Consider the following 18,832-nt stretch of genomic DNA (forward strand, 5'->3'; position numbering starts at 1 on the left):
CAGTGGGGTTGACGTCTCTTAGGAAAGTATAAACCTTCTGTATCTCCTGGGAGGAAGTCCATGTCCCCTCAGTAGGGTCAGTGACCTTCAATGCCATTCATGTCTTATTAGCAGGGTCCACAACCCTTCAGTGAAATGTGAGACGTCTCAGCAAGATCTGTGCTCCCTTAGTGAAGTCCATGTGCCTTTAGTGAAGTGTGTGTCCCTTCAGTGTGGTTAATACCTCCTCACTGGGGTCCATGTCCACTCCATGGGGTCCATACCCCTTCAATGAGCCCGGAGACCATCCCCTCAGGACTGGGTTGACTCTGGATCATATGTCTGACCATGGGGAGATTTTTTTTTTCAGTTTAGGGTGTGCTGGGCTTGTGGTTAGCTGAACAACGAAACAAGGGAGCAGGTGGGAAGGGAGTCTAGGCCAGATGGGGCCACAAGCCCTGTGTAGACTTCTGAAGGTGTGGGCTTTCTGCTTCAGGCCTCAGAATCACTCTTGGAGTTAGATATTTAAGGATCCTTCCTGCCTTGACAGCCATTCTGTGAACTCATGGATGGGGTGGGCCCCTTCTTGGTGGCAAGAGCAGATGGGAGATAGAGGGTCCTGCCTGGCCTCTCATTTCTGGAGTGGAAGGGATAAAGGGAAGCCAGAGGTAATTGAGCCCAGGTGTGGCAGGTGGGAGGGGTCTCTTGGTGAAGTAAAGAGACTGGGAAGGAAAGAAGAGTATGAATGATTCTTCCTGTTTGCATAGACTTTGATATTTACATAATCCTTACAGCCTGATGAGATAAAAAGACCTGGAATCGGGAGACCTAGGTTTGGCCCTAACTTGGTGGTTGTTTGCTTTGTGACCTTGCACAAATTTTCTCCTTTCCCTGAGTTTACCATTTGTGCAGTGAGGAGGTGGGTTTATTAGCAAAGACCTGAAGGCTCCTCCTAGTCTTCACTTAATAAGTCTTGTACTCGAGCTCTGGAGGGAGAGGGAAGACATATGCTCGGGGGTGGGAGAAAATCTGAGCTGGGCCCAAGATTAGCAGAGAGGAGGTCCTGTCCCCAGGCCATGCCCTCAAAGTCCACGGGAGGAGTTTTTCCTAAGGACAAAGGTGAGAGGTTTACTCAGAATGGAAGGATAGTTCCTAGAGGGGAAGAGTCTGAAAAGAACCCTACTCCATCTGGCTTTCCAACTCGGTGGGGTGACAGGTTTGTGCAATCAGACCACGGGGTGGTTCCGCGATGGGCCTGACCCAACTCTTCTCATCGAGCCAGCTCTTTCCTGCTCGAGACCCCACCCCACCCTGGTCACTCCATGGTCCTGCCTCCTCTCCTGTCACATCCAGCCCCGCCACTCCCCGTCACTCCATGGGCCCACCTCCTCTCCTGTCACGCCTGGCCCCGCCCCTTCTGCTTTCCCTCTAACGGCCCCTCCCGTTCCGCAAGTCAGCTGGGCCCCTACGCGCCAGGCAATGCTCGACTTTTTCCTATCTGTGTCTTTGCTAACCTTGGTCCCGCCCCGACCGGGCATGGCCCCGCCCCTCCTGCCCACCGAGACCTGACTAAGCTCCGCCCCTACCCGCCAGACCCCGGCCCCGCCCCTGAGGCCCCGCCCCTCGGCCGGCCTGTTTTCCCCGCCTGTGCACCCGCCGCAACCGCAAAGGCGGCTGCTGTGCAGGTCAACTCGACGCGATGGGGCTTCCCGAGGAGCGGGGCCGGAGCGGCGGCGGCGGCGGCGGCGGTGGCAGCGGGGCCCGGGAGGAAGCGGGAGCCCGGAGCCGGGGGCGGCGCTGGTCTCCGCCGCCGGAGGTCAGCCGTTCGGCGCACGTCCCCTCGTTGCAGCGCTACCGACAGCTGCACCAGCGCTCTGTGGAGGAGCCGCGAGGTGAGGCCGGGCCTGGGGGCTCAGCGCGGAGGGGAGGAGAGCTTCCAGCGGAGCGAGGAGTCGCCGGCCTCCCCTGAGGAGACAGGGGTTCCCTGGGGGAGTTGAGTCCTTGAGGAAGTGGAGGTTCGGCGAGGGAAGAATCGCCGTTCTTTGAGGAGATGGAAAAGGGGTGCTGGAGGAGATGGGGGTTCTCGGAGGAGGAGGCTCCTGTGAGGAGACGAGGGTCCCTAGGAGCTGCGGAGTTCCCTGACCACTTGGGGGTTTCATGGCACGTGGTTGCCGTGAGGAAGTGGGGCTTCCGTGGGGGAGAGTAGAAGTTTCATGAGAAGAGAAGGAGAGTTCCTAAGGTGAAAACAGGGGTTCCCAGGGGCGAGGGGGCGCCCTGAGGGCAGGAGGGCCGCCAGAAGAACTTTCTCTGCCCCCTTGTGCACCGACTCAGCCGCTGCCTCCCGACACCTTTAGCCAGTGAATTCGTCTCCACTGTTGAGGGGCAGCAGCCGGTCTAGTCCCCATCCTGGGGTCCCCACAATTAGTAATGGAGTCCCAGATCTTTTTTTTCTTACTGTTTCAATTTTTTTTTTGCCTGGGAAACATTGGCCCTGAGCTAACATCTGTTGTTGCCAATCTTCCTCTCTCTCTTTTTTTTCTCCCCAAAGTCCCAGTACATAGTTATATATTCTGGTAGTAAGTCCTTCTAGTTCTGCTGTGTGAGCCCCTGCCACAGCATGGCTATTGACAGGCAACGGTGTGTTTCTGCACCTGGGCACCCAACCCGGCAGTTGAAGCAGAGCCCTAAACTTTAACCTATAGGCCTCAGGGCTGGCTCCCAGATCTATTTTTAATATTTCACAAGTCCCAATGGAAATTACCCAGTATAAGACTGAACAAGTCACTAAAATGTTTTTTTTTTAATTTAATCTGGGATTGTAATAACTCAGAAATTCTGATAGATAGTTCCTTGTCTTTAAGAATATGCAAGGAAAATTCCCTACACTTGGGGGGCCAGCACGTGGCCTAGTGGTGCCCAGGTTTGGTTTGTCAGGGACCTATACCACTTGTTGGTGGCCATGCTATGGCAAAGACCCATGTACAAAATAGAGGAACATTGGCAACAGATGTTAGCTCAGGGCGAATCTTCCTCACCAAAAAAAAAAAAGCAAAAACCCGTACCATTACCCTCAGACTGAGTAAGGGGTCGAAACTGTACCTAGTTTGGAAGGCAGCATGATGTTTGCCAGTGGGACAAGCACAGGCCATTAATCAAACCCAGAAAGGTATAGATTTAGATCCTGGCTCTACCACTCATTTACTGTGCAGTCTTAGGCAGATTTTAAAAGCTGCCTGAGATTCTTTTTCTTCATTTATGAGATAGGGATAATAATACTTGCCTCGTAGCTTTGTATGATGACTAACGGAATCAGTAAAGTGTGCCTTATAGTGTTGCACAGCAGGCATTTAATATATGGTGATTAGTAACAATAAGAACAACGTGGATGAAGCAATTACTAAGTAATGCAAGACAGGATTGAATCAAGTATACAATGGTTGATTGCTGCAGGCAGTTTCCAAGTATGAGTCCTCAGGTCTCTTTTCCCTCTCTTCCCTCTGTATTTTCTCCTGTCATGAGTTCATCTGTTTCCCAGGGGTGAACTATTACTGCCACAATAATAACTCCTATCTATATATTTAGCTCTGTACCCAGGATTTCAATTATGCTCTGGTCCTAAATTTCATTGATCTGTAGACCATTTTATTCACACGCCTTGATGTTATATCATATTTAACATGACTGTGGCTGGGATTTACCAATTTTCTCTCCCAAACCCTCCCTCATCCTTAATTTTCTAATCCCTGTCAATGGCACCATTCCCAAACTGTAAACCTCTTTCATCATTCTTTCCTCTAATAAGATCTATCTATCATTTATAGATGATCTATAATAATAAGATATGATCTATAGTAATATGATCTAGCTATGATTTAAGATCATTTGTAGATAGATCTTATCTGTATATCTTATTATGTATAGATTGCTTACTGCTTACTAATCACAAATAATCCTGTTTGGTTTAATGTACAGACTGCTATCATCTCCATTTTACAGAGAAGGAAACTGAGGCTCAGAGACGTTAACTTGCACAAGGTCACAAAGCTACTTAGCAGTGGAGCTGGAATTTGAACCGAGGTAGTCTTCACTGAAGAACCTATACTCCTAATAGCTGTGCTGTTCCTCTTCCCTGACCCTGCAGTCTGCCTTTCATCAAATTCTGTCAAATACTCTGCAAATTTCTCTCAGATTACGTTTTCTTCCATTCTCACAGACGCTTTTAACTCAAGGAAGCAGCCTCTCTAATTGGTTCCCTAGTCTCATCAATCTTCAATCGCTCTGGTAGATTTACCTAAACACTATTAGATTGATATTCTGGAAACACTGCTTTCATATGTTACTTCAGAAACTTGCAGTAGTTCCCTATTTCCTCCAGTTTCAAATAAAAATCCTGCCTTTCTTTCCAGTCTCTGGATAAGTACCCCACCCCACCTTTCTATCCTTATCTGCTGCTCCTCTCTACCACACCTCTCATTCTAGACAGGTCATTCTCACTGATATACTGGAAATGCAGAAGTCCCTTTCCCACCTGCTTGCCTTTGCCCCTTTCCTTCTGCTCCTCTCTACCTAGTCAAACCCCACCAATTCCACAGAGCGTTCCCTGATCATCCCAGTCATGCTCATCTTTCCCTCTTCTGAACTTCTTTAGTACTTAGAATGTGTGCCAACAAAGCATCTCAATTTCAACACCTCCACCAAAAAAAACCCAAAAAAAACCCGAAAAACAAAACAAAGTGATCATAAAACTCAGGTTTTCTTCACTCCTTGTTGATGGACATAAATGTGGTTTATAAATAGTTTTACATAATCTATGCCCACTATTGTCACTTAAAAATATTTTTGAGTAGACACACATACTTAATGTAGTTGTAACAACATGGACTTTAGAGTCAGATCTGATTTTGTATTCTGGTTTCTAGCCACGTGGTCCTTAGGAGAGTTTCCTGAGCTTCAGTTTTCTCAACTATAAAATTAGGATAATTAACGTGTATTTCATAGGGCCATATAAAGATTACATGAGATTAGCTCAGTCCCTGGGACATGAAAGGCATTCACTAAAATGCCAGTTGTGTTTGCTTTCTCTTTAATGGTATTTAGTATTCTATTGTATTACTACTAGCATTACAATATTATTAGTACTAGTTTTCATCAGTTTTTTTATTGTTGGGCTTTTGAGTTGTTTCCAGTTTCACTATTTTTTAATTTTCTTTTTCTTTTATTTGAGGAAGATTAGCCCTGAGCGAACATCTGCTACCAATCCTCCTCTTTTTGCTAAGGAGGACTGGCCCTGAGCTAACATCCGTGCCCATCTTCTCTACTTTATATGTGGGACACCTGCCACAGCATGGCCCAACAAGTGGTGCACAGGTCCACACCCGGGATCCGAACCTGTGAACCCTGGGCCGCCGAAACGGAACGTGCAAATTTAACCGCTGTGCCACGGGGCTGGCCCCTCCAATTTCACTTTTATAAATAGTGTTGCTATAAACATCTCTTTAGTAATCTTTTTTTTTCCTTTGGGATTATTTTCTTGGTATAGGTTCCCCAAAGCTGAATTAGCACATGAAAGGGTATAAAAAATTTATGGCTCTTGTCAGGCATTGTCCTGCTATCCGCTAAGATTGTGTTGATTTCTTATAATGCCATTATTATATAAAAATATCTGTTTTCCCAGGGCCACTTAGGCATTGGCTTTAATCTTTCTTTTAATCTTTGCTAGTTTTATCTTTCACCTAGTTTGCTAGGTGTATAATGGCACCTTGGGGTTGATTTAATTTGGATTTCTTTAATTGATTGCAATGTGATTTAGCTTTCAATTATATTCTGTTTTGTATATTGAAAAATATTTCATGTGTTAATCTTATCTCTCCAACTAGATTGTATCAACTAAATCATGTAATCTTGAGCAAGTCACTTTACCTCTATGAATTTGGTTTCTTATCAGTAAAATGAGGAGGTGATAATCTCGAAAGTTCCTTCCATTGTTATGGTTCTAAGGGTCTCTCTCCCCTCTAGCTGCTGATCCAGTACTGAGAATATCCTAAGTACTCGGCAGTTGCATGTTTATCTGCTGAGTACGTTTTCTCCACTTTAGCCAGGCACATATTTCAAGACTGTAAATCTGATCATGTCCCTCTGCTGCTTGAAATTCTGCAATGACTTTCCATTGCTCTTAGGACAAATACCAAATTCCTTATCATTCCCAGAAGGATTGCATGATCTGCCCAGTTTATGCATCAGTTCCTGCTATTCTTCCTCTTATTTTCAGTGCTTCAGCCTCAAGCGCTAACATATACCCTTGGTTCCTTCCTATCCCGTAGTACTCTCTTTCCTGGTAGGGGAGTGGAGAAAAACTCCTATTCATCTCTCAGATTTTAGCAAAAATATCTTTCTCAGGAAAGTCCAAATCTTGAGTTAGTAACTGTGTAACCTTGGGCAAGTTATTTAACCTCTCTGAATCTTGATTTTCAAATCAATAAAATGAGAGTAAACATAAAGCCTACCTCCTAGGATTGTGGTAAGGCCTAAATGAGATAATACATATAAAGAGTTTAAAGCAACATCTGGCACAGAGCACGTAACACTTGGGCAAGTAATAGTAGGGGAAAGAGCTGCTCCCTAAATAATTACTAGAGTGAATGAACAAATTAAGAGATAGAAATGGTCATGGAAGGCTCTGTGTGTAAATTATTTCTTCCTTTCACTAATTAATTCATTAAAAAATTTGCTTATTGCTTACAATGTGCTAGGCCTTATGATAGACATAGGCTATGATTTGAATAGATGGTGAAAAATGGAGTGGTAGTTTTGAGTAGGGAAGGCAGAAATTTGAATCAAGATTCAGCTCAGGGGAATAGAAGGTGAGTTGGGAGAGTGGTGAGTGATAAGATTAGACAGGTAGAGGAGAGACCCAGGTGATGGGTCCCAGAGTACAGGGCAGAGAAGTTGTGAGTTGGTTCTGTGCATAGACTGGTAAGCCATCTGAAGATAAATATTTCTGAGAAGCTTAGTGATGTCTTTGCTTCCCCTTCTGTTGCAGAGTTTTGGGGAGACATTGCCAAGGAGTTTTATTGGAAGACCCCATGTCCTGGCCCATTCCTCCAGTACAACTTTGATGTGACTAAAGGGAAAATCTTCATTGAGTGGATGAAAGGAGCAACAACAAACATCTGCTACAATGTGCTGGATCGAATTGTCCATGAGAAAAAACTTGGCGATAAAGTTGCTTTTTACTGGTAAAAACATCTATCTTATAGTCTGTGATAGATAAAAAGAAACCCTTCACATTTAAATAGTGTTTCATAGTTCACAAACTACTTTAAAATCCATTAACTCATTTGATGCTTGCAACAACCCAGTAGAGTAAGCAGAGTATTGTTAACTTAATGTCTCAAGTGAGGAAAAATACCTCAAGAAGGTTAAATGGCTTTATGTCACATAAATAATATGTGAGAGAACTGACATCCAACTCTAGTGTTCTTGGCTTGTAGTTGGAGAGGAAAGAGGGGAGAGGGTAAATGGAAGAGAATAGGAATGAGTAGCTTGGCTTTCTTATTCTTGCTTTGGGAGGAAAATGGGTATTGGGTTTTTCACTACCACCACCACTGTTAGCATCATTGCCTTTTACTGAGCTGTATACCAGACACTGTGCTCAAGTGCTTAACAAATATTATCTCATTTGATGCTCACAACAACTAAGATTGCACTATTTATTTTCCTCATTTTACATCTGTGATAACTGAAATTCTAAGACGTTAAGTGACTTTTCTGAAGTCGTATAGCTGGCAAGAAGCAGAGCTGAGATTCAAACTCAGGTAGTATAATTCCAGAGCTTACACTCTTAACCCTGACACTACGTATACTATCCCTCTGATTCCTTACACTAGCCTCTCAACAGCTTTGCAAAATGGGTTTCCTTAGCTCCATTTTACAGGTGAAGAAATGAAGCACAGAAGGGTTACAGAATGAGTAAGGTAGAGCCAGGATTCAAACCTAAGTCTGTCTGACTCCTTGTTTGTAATGCTAGGCTGTGCTGCCTCCCCAGTGGGAATTTTCTAACACCCCTTCCTCCTGGCAACATAGCTCTATAGGAGGTATTAATATACTGAACCCAAATAGGACCTTGAAGTTTCAGATATTGGGTGTTGCTTCTGCCACCATGCATGAGCATTCTGAGAATTTGATCCTATTTCTTTTTAAGTGGGCCAATAGGAGCAGTTTGGATGTTTTATGGAAGAGTTAAATTCATGCTCATTCAAAATTTGCCCAATTATGACATATTAAGAAGAAGCCTAACCTGAGAGAGAGGAAATTTAGGCTGTCATTTCAACTGTGCCATTCACTTGCTATGTAACTGCAGGCAAGGTATTTAACTCTCTGTGAGTCAATTTCCTCTTCCATAAAATGGGGATAATAATTCTCCCTAGATTGTTAGGAGAACCAAATGAGACAATGATGTGAAAGTATTTATTTATTGGAAAACACTATACAAATGTGAAACATTGCCATTGTTCAATTTGAGATCACTTTGCCACTGAAACTCATGGTCTATATGTCTGTTGGAACTTTCTTTAGCTCCTGCCCTGGGACTTTATGCTTGAGCTCCAGCGAATACCTGGGCCCACCTCCTAGGTTCCTTAGGGATCAGAAAACCTTTACAGATCTGCAAAGGAGATTTGTTCCCTGGTTTGAAAATAATTCAGGTACATGATGAAAGACTGAGAAAACACAGGCGAGAGTTGTTCAATCATTAGAGATTGCTGCAGAACTCTGAGAGGCCCTTCTTTCTAGTTCCCCTACTGTCCACACCTGAACAGGCTTTAGAGAGCCTCTCTTTCTTCATTTGTAAAATGAGGGGAGTAGAATAGACCAGTGTCATCCAAAGGATGCTCTAGGAACTACTAGTTACTAGAGATATTAGTAGGGGCTTCTTAATTCATGAAACAAATGAGTCTGGGAAACAGTACATAATAAATTGCCTTTTGTGGGATTCCTAATGTATGCTAACGTAGTAAAGTCTCCAAGAAGTCCTATGGTAAAGACATCTGATTAATTTTGTTTAACATGGGATTCCAAAATTTATTTGAGCCCCAAACACTTTTTGCAGCAGTCGTTAACATCATAAAAAGCAGTATTCCATGGAACACCAATTTGGGAAACACTGGATTAGATAATCTCTAAACTTACTTCTAGTACAATATTCTGCAACTTCATAACAAGCCATACTCACTCCATTTTTACAGTGGTCAACCAACTGACAAGAATTTTTAAAGATACTGGGTGCTCATCCCTATATTAGGTGTAATGGATACAAGGGTAGAGGAATGGGAGACAAGTTCCACAGAGGTCATTATTATTCAATTCTTTTGTTTACAGTAAAGCAAAAGTAAGCTACAAATAAATAAGAAAGTAAAGTGCAGATACGCCAGATTTATGGTTACTTTCCTTTGTTTTTTTTTTTTTTAAAGATTTTATTTTTTTCCTTTTTCTCCCCCCGGTACATACTTGTATATTCTTCATTGTGGGTCCTTCTAGTTTTGGCATGTGGGACACTGCCTCAGCGTGGTTTGATGAGCAGTGCCATGTCCGCACCCAGGATTCGAACCAACGAAACACTGGGCTGCCTGCAGCGGAGCGTGCGAACTTAACCACTCAGCCACGGGTCCAGCCCCTCCCTTTGTTTTTTTTGAACAGATGTTTTATTGAACATAAAATCCATAAATAGATCCTCACAAATGTGGCCAATTGATATTTTATTGTGGTAAAATACACATAAAGTTCGTCACCTGAACACTTTTAAAGTGTACAATTCAGAAGAATTTAGCTCATTTGCCAATTGATTTTTGACAAAGGTGCAAAGAGAATTCCATACAGAACAGATTGTCTTTTCCATTTGTTTTTAAATAAGATGCTTATACTACTATTTCTTCATCTTTTTTGTTTTTTAGAAAGTATTGACTTCCTATTATGATAGATGAGAATTTAATTCTTGTATACTCCTCCAACTTCTTTCTCTCGTCTTCCCAATATAATTATAGCTCTGTTTTTTAGTTAATTTAGAATCAGTGTTTATGTAAGAGTAATATATTATGATTGCATTTCCTTTTATGTATAGATTTTTGTTTTCTCTGAAACATTGCCTGCAATTTTTCTTGCACTATTTGCCTTTATCATAAATTCAATATTTCACAAACTATCCATCATACCATTTATTCTGTGAAGTCCTCCTTTTCCCCCAAAGTCCTTTGTCTTGGAGCCCACCTTCTTCCTGCTCTAATTTTTATTGGTGTTTTTAAAAATGACATTTTTCAGTGATTTGCTCTGGTTGATATACTTCTTATGAGCCACAGTATGACTTTCTTTTCAACCTAAACCGTGTCATTTAGATAGCTGTAGTGGCCTTAGCAAACCACATTTGTAGCTCAGTCCATGTTTTGAGGCGTATCTTCTACATGTACTGAAATAGTCCACAAAGTAAATAGTGCTCTTAGGAAAGTTCTCCAGTTAGCCAGAACAGAACCATAGTAAGGAAGAATTCGACCTTTTACTTTTGGCTTGACACACTGTAAATGTTCATGGAATAATAGTATTTTTAGAACTTGAAGTGATTGTTTAGAGTCCATTCAGGCCAACTCTCTTTACAGATGGGTAGATTAAGGGCCAGGGAGGCTAAGTGATTTGCTTAAGGGTCATATACCTGCTTGGAGACAGAGCTGAGACTAATCTCCAGATATCCTCACTCCTAGTCAACTACTCTTTTCACCACATGATACTACTTCATTATTCTAGTTGTCCAACACTTGACTGTGAAGTTGAAAAGAGAAATTAGCTATATTAGCCATTAAAAATATCAGATAAAATGTGTTGTCAGGTTTAAATGGCCCAGACTTTGGTCTCGTGGAATTTACATTCTATTTGGGAAAACCAAATAAGCTTGTATAAAACAGCCTGAAAGCAAGTATGGGCCAAACTGCAAAGAGCCACTTACGCAAATAGTTCATAGAAGGGAGAAAGCATTGTAGGGAGGCAGTATAACAAAAATTAGAATAGGTTTTGGTGTCAAACTAACCTAATCTGAGTCCTGTTTCTGCCACTAACTAGCTATATGATTTTGTACAAGTTACTTCATGTCTTTGAACTTCAGTTTTCTCAACTGTAAAATGTGGCTAAAAATAGTTTTTATCTCATGGAGTTGTCAATTGAAGAGGATTGAATAGGATAACAAATCCGTGTGTCCAATTCCTGGCACATTGAAAGCACTCAATAAATATTAGCCACCATTATTATTATATCGGGACAGTGAGAAGACCAAGTCTGTCTGGAGTAAAGGGTTTATACGGGGAACAATTTATTCATTCAATAAATACTTAATGAGAACTTATTATGTACCAGGCACTATTCTGAACAAAGAAAGTCCCTGATCTCATAGAGGTTATATTCCAGCTTGAGGAGACAGATGATAAACAAACAAACTAATAAATACATGACAAGTAGTGATAAGTGCTATAGAAAAATACAGAGCACTGTAAGAGAAAAGAGAATGATAATGAAAAGTGGGGATTGATAAGGGAAGAACTCCCTGATAAAGGTGACATTTGAGCAGAGATATGAAGGAAATGGAGCGTGCCATGTAGATAAGTTGGGTTGGGAAGGGGAAATATTCCAGGTGCATGGAAGAGCTAATGCAAAGACCCTGAGGTGGGCGTGTGCTGCTGCCTGATGTGTTTGAAGACCAGCTAGGAAGTTAGTGTAGCCGAAACAGTGTGCGCTAGAGAAAGAGAGAGTAGTAGGGAATGAGGTCAGCAGGGCACTAGATCGTATAGAACCTTGAAAGTCAATATAGACTTTTTTGAGTTTTATTCACAGTGAAATAGGGAACCACTGGACAATCTTGAGCATAGGAGTGACAATGATTTGACTTTTACTTAGTATCTGTCTTTTGTGTGGAGGATAGACTGCAGAAGGGCAAGAGTAGAAGCAGGGAGACAAATTAGGAGGCTATTATAGAAATCCAGGTATGCAGTGATGGTGATTTAGACCATAGTAGTAGCTTGAACGTGGTTAGAAGTGGTCAAAATCTGGAACTATTTTGAGTGAAGAGCTCGTGGAATTTGCTGACTTGGATTGGATGTGGCAAGTGAGAGAAGGAGCAATCAAGGTTGTCTTCAACAGTGGCTAAGGTCCAGGAATGGGAGATCTTGACTATTTTTAGAGACATATGAAAGGATTTTATGCAGGGGAATGATGTTCTCACAGTTTGGCTTAAGAAGATTAATCTGGATACATATGGATGTGGGAGTGTGAAGCCAGAGAGCTGGGAGTTTGTTATTCAGGGTAGAGATGCCTGAACTGGGATACTGCTGGTGGGAAAGGAATGGAAAGATGAAATTTTAGAGTAATTTAGAGGAAAGAAGCCAACATTGGTAATTGGATGTGTAGATGGTGGGGAGAAAGTGAGAAAGAATCAAGGGTCCTCTTAGTCTATGTAACACATTACCTCTTTCAAAGGCACATGTTCATCTGGTTCAAGGGCTTATAATTTGTCCTCCAAACAAAACTTTGGTTTCACCCATGCACTCTTCCCCCTAGTGTGGCAGGTAGAGGCATTAATGGGGATTTATGTGTATATGTGTGAGAAGATGATCAGTGACAAAGTTACTAGAATCGTCATTCAGGGAGAGAAAGGCAGTGAGGGATATTAGGGGTAGCTCACGGAGTGAGGGCTGGCTAGTTGAAGGGACACTGGGTGACAGTAGGGGGTTTGGGGAATTAGTTAACGAGTTTATGGGGAAAGGGTGGAAAGAGTGGTTGATGGCTATTATTCTGGTGATATATAGCAGCTGCTCAATATCTAGGTTCTCGGAGAGGACCCCAGTCTCCAAAGCCCAATAAATTTGGTGTAGTCCATTCCTTCCACTGTTTGCTTTGGATTGCTTATGGCTGTCCTTATCTCTGCCCCATCTCACCCCTCATCCTCAGCTGAAATCACCTGGTCTCTCCACAGGCTCTGGCTTTCATTCAATTCTTCCTTAGAAACTGGAGCTTCTGAGAAGCAGGTGACTTATCTTAGGATGGAAGCTCTGCTCTCAGGATCCCCGTATGCCTCTGAGTATGAATTCCAGAGTGTGATATTTAGAACTTTCCAGATCCCTGTAGATTATGTGTGAGTGTGTGTATTTGAGAAGGTAGGGATGGTTGGGAAGGTGAGACAAGCCCACGTTCTGACAAGGAGAAGACTGTCAAGGTGACATGAGCCCTAAAGTGTGTTGTCCTAGCATTTGTGACCAAGAACTCTGTTAATTATCTAGGTCCTGTCTTGAAGTTTATTTCAATGATATGGGAAGGGAGGAACTTTTTGTCCTTCATCTATATCTTCACTGGTTTCACAACAGTATATTTACTGATTAAAATGCTTGGTATGGAAAAACACTCATTTGAGAAAGAAGATGGCCTTCTTCTTCTCAGACCATTCTCAGGCTTCAGACCATTCTCTTCCCGTCTCTGAGCCTCCCCTTTGTGAGAGTGGTGGGAGATGAACTACAGATACACTGCAAGGTCCCTTCCAGGTCTGATATTTCAGGATTCTATGATTGTGTCTGAAGAGGAAATGGTTTTAGAAGTTGTGTTGCAATCTGCAGTGATTTTATGGCACTCAGTAGGCAGGCTGGGTTTCTGTTGACATAGTGAAAGAAAGAGAGGATTTTAGATTTGGGGTGAAGGAGCTGAGGAAGAGTCTGTTTCCCTTGCCTGGGAGCAGTACTGTCGCTGGTATGATGGGAGATATGTGGGAAATAACTGTTGCTGGGAACAGTCTTTCTCCATTTGAATCAGGTGGGCAGATTATGAAGCAGGGCTGGAGGATTTCGTGTCTAAGGTGGATCTCTAATCTGCTTCTCTCATTTCTTCCTGAGTTTCGTGACCGTTGATGCCTTTAAGAACCCCTGCCTAAAGTGGTAACTCCAACTCACTAGTCACTTTTTGAAAGTAGGTGGGATATGAATAATAAATGTATAATAATAATAATATTATATATTAATATATTATTATATATACTAACATATGTAATAATAAGTATATAATAAATGGGGACTGTCTTGAAGCCTGATTCAGTGTCCTGAGCTCCATGTCAGCTACTTGAGTTTGTGTCTGGGCTGACTTCTTATACTCATGTGTTCAGTAAATACTTAAGGAGGAGAATGACTTTAGATAATCCCTTTTCTGAGCCTTCTTTTTTCCCACCTGTAAACTGTGGTTGGTGAACAGGATACTTGCTAAAGTTACTTCTGGCAGTGACATTCAGAATAGTTGTCACAACTGTAAGGAACTGCAGTGACAGGCAGCTGGGAGAGGTTGAGGGAAGGGGAAGAATCCAGTACCAGCCTGCTGACCTTTGAAGATAGCAAATAGTCAGGTAGGAGCGTGAGTTCTTGCCTTAGGAAGCCTCACAGTTATAGCAGTAATTACAGAAGGCACAGAGCCAAGGATGGGCCTTCCCCCTTTCCCTAGATTTGGGATGGGAGAGACTGGGCCCTAGTAATGATCCCCACTTTCTGATACTTTGAACCTCTATCTGAGAATTTGAGACTCTCAGTTCTAGTCCTTTAAAGTCATTTGGTCCACTTCCTATACAAAGCGGAAATTGTAGTCCCAATATCTCCATCCCCAACAATCTCCGTAAGTGATCATTCTGATTCTAGAGCACTACCAAGATGACAGAGTTCATTCACTACCTGTCCCATTGTTGGGCAGCTCTGTTACCACATTCTTAGATATATTGCCTCACTAGAACTTTCTCCGCATTCTGTCCTCTTCCCTTGGTCTTAGTTTTATGTTCTGGGACCACATAGAATGATCTTTTTTTTCCCATAAGACATCCCTTCAGATATTTGAGGACAGTTATTATATCCCTTTGCTAGGCTGAATGCAGAATTATAGAAATTTAAATCTAGAAGATGCCATTAAGATCATTTAGTTCAGTAATTTTCAATTTTTTTTAAAGTATTAGAATCCTTTTATTCAAATAAAATTAACAGGAGTAGGCTCTGGACTCTGCTTGGATTTCAGTCCCTACTCTAACACTTATTAGTTGGGCAAGTTGCCTCACCTCTTTAAACCTCAGTTTTCCCATCTGTAAAATGGAAATAATAATAGTTCCTATGACATAGATTGTTGTGAGGAGTATGGAATAATTTGCATAAAGGGCTTAGTGCTTTGCAAACAATGTGTTCGCTATTTTTTTTTTTTTTTGAGGAAGATTAGCCCTGAGCTAACTACTGCCAATCCTCCTCTTTTTGCTGAGGAAGACTGGCCCTGAGCTAACATCCATCCCCATCTTCCTCTGCTTGATGCGTGGGATGCCTACCACAGCATGGCTTTTGCCAAGTGGTGCCATGTCCGCACCCGGGATCTGAACCAGCGAACCCCGGGCCGCCGAGAAGCAGAATGTGCGAACTTAACTGTTGCACCACTAGGCCAGCCCCTGTGTTCGCTATTTTTATTGTTATGCCAAAGCCCCATACCTAAAACAGGTAAGAGCAGCGCTGTTCTGGTTGAAGCATGGATGGGAGGACCGGAGCCCCATTCAGTTGGCTTCTTCACTTTGTCACTGTGGTCCCTATGAGGTATGTGTGTGAGATCTCTAGGGATTTACAAAACTTATTTTGAAAACCCCTGATCTAGTCCAGTGTTCTTGTGTTATGGATGAAGACATACTGAGTTCACATTCCCAGGTCCTTGTATGCTGTGGTTTCGTCATCCTTCATCATCCATGTCAGTCTCCTCTAGACATACTCTAGTTGGTTAATATCTCATTAACTATTCTAGATATGGTCTGCCTTAGACAGGGAACTATTACCATTCTTTGCTCTGACTGTACATATCTAAGAGTACATTAGCCCCATTGACAGCCACACTTTACCACTCAACTTACAATCTCCCATAATACCTAAGGCTTTTCTGTTTATTCTAATAATAAACTATATCTCCTCTGTGCTGTACTTGTATATTTGTTCCCTTGTTTTTTTGAACCTGGGTATGGCTCATAACAACACTTGACAGATGAGGAACTTGAGGCTCAGAGAGTGGAAGTGACTTGGTCAGAGTCACATAGCAGTTGTAACTTGTTCTGGACAGAAGAACGCTTACATTCTTACACTGTGCTTCTATTTAGCTTCTTTGACAATTTGTCGCTTGTCTAGTAAATAGTTTACTTAGAGGGTTTAGGGCTGGCTTTAGAAATGTTGACTATAATTTATAATTATAGTTTATAAGCCTAAAGACATTAAAGGGCAAACCTCAAAGAAATAATATCCTTTCCTGTGCTCATTCATCCATTCATTAAACAATTTTTTTTACTGAATATCTACTATATATAGTCTGTATACTACTTGGAGAATAGTGGGTGGGGACCATGGGGCAATAGCAAGGGGCCCAGTAAGGGGTCACTGACAATAGTTCAGGCAAGATATGATAAGAGGGATAATGGTAGAGGTCGTGAAGAGTGGTCAGATTTTGGAATATTTTGAAGGCAGAGCCAATAGGATTTGCTGATAAACTTGATGTGGGGTATAAGAGAATGGAGTCAAAAATATCTCAAAGATTTTTTGGGGGGCCGGCCCAGTGGCACAGTGGTTAACTGCGCATGTTCTGCTTCTCGCTGCCCGGGGTTCGCCAGTTCGGATCCTGGGTGCGGACATGGCACTGCTTGGCACACCATGCTGTGCTAGGTGTCCCACATATAAAGTAGAGGAAGATGGGCACGGATGTTAGCTCAGGGCCAGTCTTCCTCAGCAAAAAGAGGAGGATTGGCAGCAGTTAGCTCAGGGCTAGTCTTCCAAAATAAAATATATATATAGATATATATTTTTTTTTTTCGTCTGAGCAACTGGAAAATGGAATTTCCATTAGTTGAGTTGGAAAAGAAACTGGAAAGAGAAGCTTTTGCGAAGGATCGTACACAGAGGTATAAAATTGCAGTTGTGACAAGTGCTAGGGAGCCAATGATGTATTTCTAAATAGAGGTATGACATATCAGTTACATTTTGAAAAGATCACTCTCTTGCTCAGTTATATACTTAAAAAAACAAAAAGCCTAGCCTGAGGATCTGCAGGCAGAGATCCTAACCATTGCTTTGTGACCTTAGATAAGTGATGACACCCTTCTGAGCCTCAGTTTCCCAACCTTTCAAATGGAGATAGCAATCTTGTCCTGCCAATCTCAAAAGATTGCTATGAGGATTAGCTAAGATGAAAGATGAGAAAACTCACTGAAAAGATTTATTACTGTGAGGTGCTGCTAATACCCATACATATCACACATGTCCAAGGGCTTTGTTAGGTAGAGGGACTCAAGACTGGCAGCCACATATGACTTTTCTATCCTTTCCAAAATGCCCTTCTTTCCTCTGATGAACACTTAGCCTCTTTTTTCAAACTTGGCTCAAAATCTGTAATTTCTAGGAAGTGTTTCATGATTGAGCACACAAGTTATTTATTTTTCCATTCCTTTGGTAATTTCCTATTCCTGCATTTTCTTTTCTCTTTGATCACTGTTCCCAAGATGGACCTTAGGTGGTGGGTGGTTTAGATCTTTCTAATTAAAGATTTTAAGCTTATGAAAGTAAGGTCTAGCTTCTTATTCCCTTCCTTTTGTGATATGGCAAGGAGTAGGCACTGATTGTCAGGTGGCCATTTTGGCAAAGATCTTCCATTTCCATTCCTCCATGGTGTGGGATTTTAGTAGGTAAAAAGTTTTGAGGTAGAGGAGGGGCCTTTGGTCTGGGAGCATCTCTGGCTTTTCTTTACCTACAGAATAAAATTTAAACTAAGCATTTGGGACCCTATATATGAGTCCTCCCTACTCTGTATTATCAATCTTTAATTTAAAGTTTTGAAACATTCTTAAATTTATGGAAGAGTTACAAGTACAGCTGTTTCTCAGTTACCGGGGCCTGCGCTTAGGTACAGACGGGAGAGTAGAGCCAACATGCCAGTTGGGCCAGGAGCTGGGTTTTTCGTAAAATCTATGTGACCCCACAGAGACCCTACAAGAAATTCCGCCTGGACCAAGAGATGAAGCTGATCAGCGAATACGGTCTCTGGAACAAACGTTTGGTCTGGAGGGTCAACTTTACTCTGGCCAAGATCTGTAAGGCTCCCTGTGAGCTGCTGATGCAAGCTTCTGTTGCAGGCAACACCCTGCTACGGTGACTCGTCTGCATCCCGGTGCTTGGCAAGGGCGAGATGAAGCTGGATTACATCCTGGGCCTGAAGATCAAGGATTTTTTGGAGAGGTCCTTAGGCTTGGCTTGTCCAAGTCCACCCACCACATCGAGTGTTGGTCTGCCAGTGCCGTATCAGGGTCTGCAAGCAGGTGGTAAACATCCAGTTCTTCACTGTCCACCTGGACTCCCAGAAGCACATCCATCGACTCCTCCCTCTGCCCTCCACACTGGGAGGCCTCATGAAGAGGAAGAACACCAAGAGAGGCTAGGGTGGGGCTAGAGCTGGCAAAGAAGAGAGGAGGACTAAGCCCGCCTATCTCTTCCTGGACTGGTGGATTGTCTAATTTTCCAGTCAGATAATAAAACAGGATCAGCGCTTTAAAGAAAAAAGACAAGTTGCAAGTACAATACAAATAGCTTTTTTTCCTGAACCATTTGAGAGTAGGCTGCAGACCCCTGAATACTTCAGTGTGTACTGTATTTCCAACAAAGACTTTCTCCTATATAACTATAATACAACTATCAAAATCAGGAAATCAATATTAATACATCACTACCATTGAATCCTCAGACTCCACTGGTTTTGCCAATTGTCCCAATAATGTCCTTTATAACAGAATGATCCAGTTCAG

At 42.4% G+C, this 18,832-nt stretch overlaps 1 protein-coding gene across 4 annotated transcripts in view; it reads left to right on the forward strand.

The window, feature by feature from the left end:
* The window catches only part of ACSS2 (acyl-CoA synthetase short chain family member 2), a 50,284-nt gene that overhangs the window by 1,700 nt on the left and 29,752 nt on the right, over window positions 1–18,832 (forward strand). For 2 of the 4 annotated variants that reach the window (XM_070588172.1, XM_070588171.1), the window contains exon 2: window positions 7,019–7,214. In XM_070588172.1, coding sequence (XP_070444273.1) covers window positions 7,126–7,214 — 89 coding nt within the window. In that variant the 5' untranslated portion in view covers window positions 7,019–7,125. Of the gene's footprint in view, window positions 1–1,594; window positions 1,872–7,018; window positions 7,215–18,832 lie in introns of those variants that run through there. The other 2 variants (XM_008524508.2, XM_008524507.2) reach the window with 2 other exon arrangements.

This window comes from Equus przewalskii, chromosome 21, assembly GCF_037783145.1.
Source record: "Equus przewalskii isolate Varuska chromosome 21, EquPr2, whole genome shotgun sequence".
In the NCBI taxonomy this organism is placed as follows: Eukaryota; Metazoa; Chordata; class Mammalia; order Perissodactyla; family Equidae; genus Equus; species Equus przewalskii.